Source organism: Arachis hypogaea, chromosome 14 (genome assembly GCF_003086295.3).
Source record: "Arachis hypogaea cultivar Tifrunner chromosome 14, arahy.Tifrunner.gnm2.J5K5, whole genome shotgun sequence".
Classification (NCBI taxonomy): domain Eukaryota; kingdom Viridiplantae; phylum Streptophyta; class Magnoliopsida; order Fabales; family Fabaceae; genus Arachis; species Arachis hypogaea.
Window position 1 is genome coordinate 17285628 of NC_092049.1, and position 8034 is coordinate 17293661.

At 41.0% G+C, this 8034-nt stretch overlaps 1 protein-coding gene across 1 annotated transcript; it reads right to left on the reverse strand.

Annotated features, from left to right (window-relative positions):
• Positions 1-25: 25 nt before the first annotated feature.
• On the reverse strand, positions 26-592 carry LOC112742331 (uncharacterized). Its single transcript, XM_025791566.1, has one exon. It carries the CDS (start codon positions 590-592, stop codon positions 26-28), a length of 567 nt encoding a protein of 188 aa, XP_025647351.1.
• Positions 593-8034: the final 7442 nt, after the last annotated feature.

The following is an 8034-nucleotide window of genomic DNA, read 5'->3' on the forward strand; positions in this document are numbered from 1 at the left end:
GGTGCCAGTTTTGATTGTAAGAGGGCTACCGTTTGTTGGCAGCGACGACTTGGCTGACTTCCTCATCGTTGATGTACTCCCTGGCTACACACTGGATCTCCTGCATTGTCCACACCGGCTTCGTGGTGAGGTGCTTTCTGAAGTCCTCATTTAGAAGTCCGTTCGTCAGGCACAAGCTTGCAACCGAATCCGTCAGCCCGTCGATCTCCAAGTACTCATCGTTGAATTGGTCTAGGTATTTCCTGGTCGGCTCGCCGGATCTATGGGTCACTCCAAGTAGATTGATTGGGTGCTTTGCCTTTGCGATTCTGGTTGTGAATTGAGCCAGGAAGGCACGGCTGATGTCTGAGAACCTGGTCACCGAGCCCTGCGGGAGGTTATTGAACCACCGTATTGCAGGTCCTGCTAGGGTGACCGGGAAAGCGCGGCACCTTACCTCGTCTCCCACTCCCTCCAGGTTCATTCTGGCTTCAAAAGCCGTAAGGTGCTCCTGCGGGTCTTGGGTTCCGTCGTACCTCATGTCTGTTGGCTTGTCAAAGTGTTTTGGCAGCCAGACCTCGAGAATGGAACGATAAAATGGGGTTGCGCCCATTATCACTGGTCCTCGCGTTCTGGTTGTTCTTCCCTCGTCGTCCTCCCGACGAGCGTCCTCGCGGTTTCGCTCTGTGGTATGCCTGTCGTGCCTGGCGTATATGAGGGGGTCCCGGCGTCTTCTCGCGCGTCCTCCCTTCCTGGCATTTTCGGGCTCAGATTGTGGGCTAGCTGTTCGTCGAAAGCGGCTTCTCGAGACGGAGCGGGAGTAGCTCGACTCGAGAGTTTGTTGATGATGTTATCGGTCTGCCAGCCAGCGTTCCAGGTCTTGCATTCTGTGGCGTAGTTCTTGCATTATTCTGGCGCTGTTGTCGCTAGTTCCCCCGAAGGGGCACCTTTCGGGAGATCGTGTGGTTCGTCTTAGAGGGGAACTCGTGCGTTGCTGGGGAGGAGCCGCAGAGGCTTCCCCTCTACGCTCGGTCTCGCGGCCTATTCCTCCTGGGCTCAGTACAAGGTCCATACAGGTGATTGTCCCCACAGACGGCGCCAATGTTCGGTAGGTCAGGTACCGGACGGTTCGGGTTGGTAGTTCGATTGATGAGAGGAGAATCGCCTGGTTCCGGGTTGCTGGGTTGAAGGGTGTGCAGCCGGCGTCCCGAGCTCTTCGTATGGAGAAGGGGGTGCCACATGCAAAGACACTCTGACGCTCTAGTCAGTGAAGTGTGCAGGCGAAAAAGGGTTAAATGGTATGTGACGTAGCTTGGGGGAAGGGTAGGACCTTCGCCATATATACCGTGTCAGAGGTGGGCCCATCAAGGACAAGCCCACCTTCCTTGATGCTTCCTTCACACAGCTGTAGCGTAGCTGTCAGGGACGCGTGTCCGGGTTGGCGACTGAGCGTCCCGCTCCTGACCGTTCGGGTCGGGTGGTGCTCGGGTCGAGCCGGCCCGCTAGTGGTTTAGGCCAAGCCGTAACAAAACTAATGTCATAAATTAACCAACTTAGTTGGTCAAGCGATTAATTTATTTATTTGTCTAAATAAATGATAGAAGTTTAAATTTCGCTTTAAAATTTTAAATATAGATCAAATTTACAATAAATTAATGTTTAATTTTTTAAATTAAAAAATACCATAAAAAACTAAAATTAATATGATAAAATGAATTTTAAATTTTTTCTGAAATATGTTTTTTTTTTTTTTTTTTTTTGGAGATAGATAACCTCTCTAGACATTACAAATTTACCTACACCGGCTACACAATAGTCATTCATATAACACTTAAAAGATTCTATTTAGTGTTTGGCCTTTAATTCTAGGGGTACCTATTACAAAACATAAATGATGGCCACTAGAGCAATTCTCCTAATTTGATTTGATCCGGTTTAGTTGGATAGGAGGTTTCTCATTCTATAATTAGGTTTCTCATTCTAATTTATTGGGGTAATGTTATTTCAACAACAAAAAGTAATTTTAACAACTAATAGTTACGTATTTTTCGTAATTAGCAATAATGCACGTAGTCTGTATATATTGGTGATGAAAAGAAGATTTTGCCTGTCCTTTTAAATTGAAATTAAAGAAACGACTCAATTTTAAAAGTTCATGCCCCATTTTCTTCTCTTTCTTGCTTCTCACTGTTGCTATTCTCCCATAAACTCATAAATCGTTCTTGGCATTCCCACATCCATTTCAGTGAGGACAGTGAGTGGAGAGCAGCCCGACGAGGAAACCGAGGTGATGGAAGGGTGGTGCTCCGCGGGTCAAACGAGGAAGAAGTATGTGAGATCAACGGTCACGCGCTTATCATATAAACAAATGAATATTTTACTTTGGTGGGCCCAGTTTTTGTTCATCCGGTATTTAGGCCCCCTGTTTTTGTAATCCACACCACCATTGATTGGTTATTGGTTTGTTTCAAAATTTGTTTTATTGATACTAAAAATCTTTAAAGCGTTTGCAATTATTTTGCTATATTCAGAATTAGGAATATTCCTCGTTTTAATGCTTAAAAAAATTAGGAATATTGAACTATAAAATATGTTTTGTGGAGAGTTTTAGGTAGTGTCTAATAGTTTTTAAAAGACTAAGATATTTAAAAATAAAGTTGCGAGAACTAAATCGTTCAATAAATCGGTAGAATGATTAATTCAGGGGTTTAATTGGAGTCAAGTTGTGGTAAATCAATTTAATTAAATTTACAATAAAATTATTAAAAATTTAATATATAATTTTAAATATTTAAATTTAATAATTTTTAAGCTAATAAAATTTAAAATTTTATAGAGAGAGTCTAGGAAGCTAGCACTTTTATTAAAATCTTGTTAGTACTTAATTAGTAAAATAAAAGTGAGTAATTCCACACTATTAGATATAATCTCAAATCATTAAAAATACTAAAGATGCCTAATTGATGATTACAAATCACAAAATATGCTAGTTCTCAAGCACTCTTCTTTCACAGAATAAATTATCCATAATTATCATTAAAAATTCATAATCAACTTCAAACATCAAAATTTATAATTTAAAATGAATTCTCAAACAAGCAATTGAATAAAAAACAAAAGAATTTCTTGCATCAATGAATTTACACAGGTTTTTCTATGTGGCATTACAAATTCCACTCTTTTTTCATTTCAAACAACAAAAAATACAAAAATACTATGGGAAGCTCACCTGTTAATATACTCCAACAACAACTCTGTTAGGAAGACAATGAAAAATCTAAACAATGTGAATAATGGACTGCAGATTTAGTCCAAATACTTATAAAAATTAAAATACACTCTACAAATTACCTAAATAAAAAAATTCACTCGGTTATTCTAAAAAAATAACCATCTCAAACCCTAATCCATCAAAACATTTCACTCCAACATCCTCTTCTTTTTCAACCGGCTGCCACCCCCACCTTCATCAATAATCATCCCACTTTATCGTCGTTGCTCGGCTTGCCACAAGCCGCCACCGGTGTCGCTCACCCATAGTGAAAATAACCATTTATTTAAGGATAAAAATAATAATCCGCATACTTAATAAATTGAACATCCAATATATTTTAATTATATATAACTAAACCTAATCCAATCAAAATAATCATCCACATAACAATTAAAATAACCACATCCGCACCCATGCTTCTCCCCCCCCCCCCACGTGCCCATTGATGGATGTTCAGTCCAATAGGTTGGTGGATGGTTATTGTAATTCTTACGAGGATGATTAGTTTAAGTATATATAATTAACAAATGTTAGATGTTCATTTCATTAGGTAGCGATGGTTTTTTGTTGGATTTGGATCTATCTTAAATTTTTCAGATGTCGCAAGGTTGGTGTCCGCGTCAGACGGCGGTGGTTGAAAACGACTTTGAAGTTGTACGGTCTGCTAGGTAGCTGGACGACATACCTGATAAGCATACTGTGATAAGCATATTGTACGTAGAATATAGAACTCGAAAAGAGAGAGAAAGGGTGAACTTCAAGAACCACGTGATACAGTGGTTCGAGGTTCTTGATGGACTCCTGGGGAAGCACTGGAGGAACGTGGGTTTGGCATTTAACTGCACGTTTCTTCTTTTTGGATCTGTTATCCAACTCATCGCCTGTGCCAGCAACATATATTACATCAACGATAATCTTGATAAGAGGACTTGGACTTATATCTTCGGTGCTTGCTGTGCCACCAACGTCTTCATTCATTCTTTTCATAACTACAGAATTTGATTTCTTGGGTCTTCTTATGACCACTTACACTGCCTGGTATCTCACCGTTGCTTTTCTGCTTCACCGCCAGGTATACACACATGCAGGAGAGAGAAATGAGTTAGGCACGACGAACGCGTGACGGAGAGGACGGGGAGAACCGGAGAAGAGAAGATAGCAAGTTTTGGACGTGTATTGGAGATCATGGTAAAATTAAAAATAACCATACGTAGTGTGAATGAGTTTAAATGTTAATACTAATTTTTAAAATTTTTAAATTTGAAATTAAATAATTAATTAATAGTCTGATTTTTAATTTTAATTTTACCTTTCTTTTTTAATTTATTGTTCACATTGTTCATAATTAACATTATTTTTCCATACTTTCTCCTCCAACAAACACAAAAAATCAAGATGAGACTCTTAATATTTGAGGCACAAAAGGGTGATTATCATAGAAATACACCAAAAATTCTTAGCCAGGCAGAAAACAAATTCATCATTCGAGTAAAGTACCATTTGTACCCATGGAAGTTGAAAACGCTGACAAATGTACCCACGAGAGAAGAAAACTACCAAATGTAACCATCAATCGTGAAATCCGTGGGACGAAACTAACCAAGCCTTATTCCGGCGTTGACTCTGTTAGTAACGCATCCTCCGTGGCACTTCCCGGCGTGACATGACTTGGGGCTTCACACGTGGAAATTATAAATACAATTACCTAAAAATATAATTGGATTTCAAAATTATATTTTTTTTTAAAAAAAGAGAAATTAAAATTGAACAGTTATCAAAGGTACACCTCTTCGCGCATTTCACAGAACAGAGGGTAGAGCCCTAAGAGTAGACTGTTCATCCTCTCCACTTATAGAAAATCTCCGGTGCCGATGATAATCTCCGTGTTCAAGAGAGGGTGCTTGTTGGTGTGGATCGTGTCAGCTGTTGGAATTGCGTGGTCTCATCCATAGGTAAGCACTAACCTTCGATTTCTCTGTGATGGTTTTCTGGATTTTTGGTGCATGGTTGTGGGTATGATGTTTTTATTAGGGTGTCTTTTTAGTGGCTATGATGTGGTTGTGAATTCGTTTTCTCTTCTGTATATATGTGTGTTTGCAGATGGCAACTATCCACATTACGCTAGTCATTAGTCATAGAGGAAAATTTGAAAAGGGTGATGATGGGAAACTGGCTTATGTTGGGGGTGAGAAAACAGAGATTGAACGAGTGAATGTGAACACGCTTAATAAGTTCTTCATGAATGACTTAGTAAAGGACATAAGGTACAATGATGTGAGCGAGCTTTACTGGCTTGAACATGGGAAGGAGTTGGATGGTGGGTTGAGGTTGCTTAGACTAGACATGGATGTGGTGAGTATGTATAAAGCAGCCATTGCTAATGGGAGGAGAGTTGAGGTGTTCACCGAGCATCCATTTGACCTTCCTGAGTTCGTAGAAGAGAACAATGAACCCGAACCAGAGCTTGAGATATTAACTGTTAATAGGACCCCAGTGAAGCACAGAACCAAACTGTGTGTTAGGAGACCCCCAACCCCAAAGAAGAAGAGAAAGAGAGTGGTGAAATTGAGTGAGACTGTAGGAGGTGTGCCTGGGCCGGATGCTCAAACAGAGGATGCTGTGGTAGAGAAAGAAGTCTATCATAGTCGAAGAAACACAGAACAACCAGATTTAAGAAATGATCAACCAAATATACCCATCCATTCACCAAAGGTAACCTTCGATGAGGCAACAAGGATCATTCAACTACCGAATCCACCCACAGAATTGAAAATGGCAATGTGGAGATGTGCCAAGGCCACAACCCCTCAAGAGTTCAATGCTGTACTGGATAGGATCAAAAGGGTCAATCCCCATGCTTGGGAGTATCTGAATAGGATCCCTCCAAGTCAATGGAGTAGGAGTGGTTTTAGTTAGTATCCAAAGTCTGACAACTACATAAACAACAACTGCGAATCATTCAATTCTAGGATCAAGAAAATGAGAGGGAAGCCTATCATAACTATGCTGGAAGAGGTGCGGTGTTATATGATGAGTATCATTGCAAGAAATAAGAAGGCGTTAGTGGGTTATAATGGAGTAATCACTCCTGTGCAACAGAGTAGGCTTGAAAAAGAGAAAAGAGAGAGCAATAAGTGGCGGCCGTTTCCCACTGGAGATGATCCTGGAAATGTGTATGAAGTACAGTGCCTGCTTCATAAGGTTATGGTGGATATAGGCAAGAGGACTTATTCCTGTAGGTTTTGGCAACTGACTGGCTTGCCGTGCAGGCATGCATGTGCTGCACTGGCATACCAGAATAGGAAGCCAGAGGAACATGCACATAACTGGCTTTCTATGGGGGCATATAATAGCACATACCAGTACGTCATCCAGCCTGTCTCTAGTCAAGAATACTGGCAGCATGTTGATCTACCTCCTATATTGTCCCCAGTATACAAGAAGCAGATTGGGAGGCCAAAGTTGAAAAGAGATAAAAAGAACGACGCCCCAAAAGAACCCACCCCAGATCCTCATAGGGCCCCCAGAAAGTTTGGCCCCAACACATGCAAGTACTGCCTAAAGGTAAACCATAATTCATATGCTCCCATTACTTGTGCTTTCAATGTCCACAATTTGAAAGTTCATGTTACATGTATTGCAGACTGAACACAACAGCCGTAGCTGTTCCAAGAAGAAGGAAGCAATGGCTGGGAGTGTTGGGAGACAAAGTTCCAATCAACACCCAGCTGCTGAGGATGATGGGGATGAGGCTGCAAGACTGGAGGAGACTCTGAAAGCTGTTGAAGCAGCTGAAGCAGCTGCATCTCAGCCACCACATGTAAGTCTAATGATGTATTTTACAACTTCATTTTAAAAGTTCTTAATCAAATCAATCATATGTGTCTGCTGTTGTAGGAGACCACCCCAGTTCCTCAACCCATTCCTAATCCACTGAGGTCTCCTTCAACTAGGCCACCAACTGCAAAAAAGCCACCAAGGAAGAAGAAGAATCTGCGAAGACCACCACCAACTACTCACCAACCACATTCTGCTCCAGCAACACCAACTACTACTACTCCATTACCCACGGCCTCTGATGTGCCACCAACTGTGACACCTCAAACTATGCAAGCTGCCTCCCAAGGCACTACTTCCAGATTCATGGAATTCATTCCTACTCCCGCAGGGATAGGATCAAGCTCAGGTAGGTGGCCTCAGCCTGCCTTCCGTCCACCACCAAAAGAGAGGTCAACAACTGCACACTTGAAGGAAGGGTCAAGCGGCAGCAGCAACTCCACTCTAATTCCATGAAGCAAGAGTCTTTATATTATGTTTTTTTTTTGGTACTGTGCCATGGCAGTTTATGTTACAATTGTTGGATATGTCACATACTATACCTACAATTGCTTATGTTTTGGTTTTCGGTGTTTGTGCATGGTCGTGGTTGAAAACTCATACCTATAACTTGAACACTTCAGTTTCTCAATTTCTACGTACTTATGAGCTTATTTTGCCTGTATTTCATGTTATTTTGGAGCAGAGACTAAAAATGACTTGAAATTAGTAATAGATAACTTCTGCAAAGTTACAAGTCTTATAAGACTCTATTTGACATTTTCTGGATTCGAGATGTCTACAAACACCAGATACAGAATCGAACATGGGTATTTTTGTCAAACCCTAACACTCAAACTACTTGTGCTCAAAACTCCCTGAGAATCAGATACAAAGTGCAGACAACATTACATACCACCACCATTGACATAATCACAAGCCAAAACCTAACTTTACTAACTTCA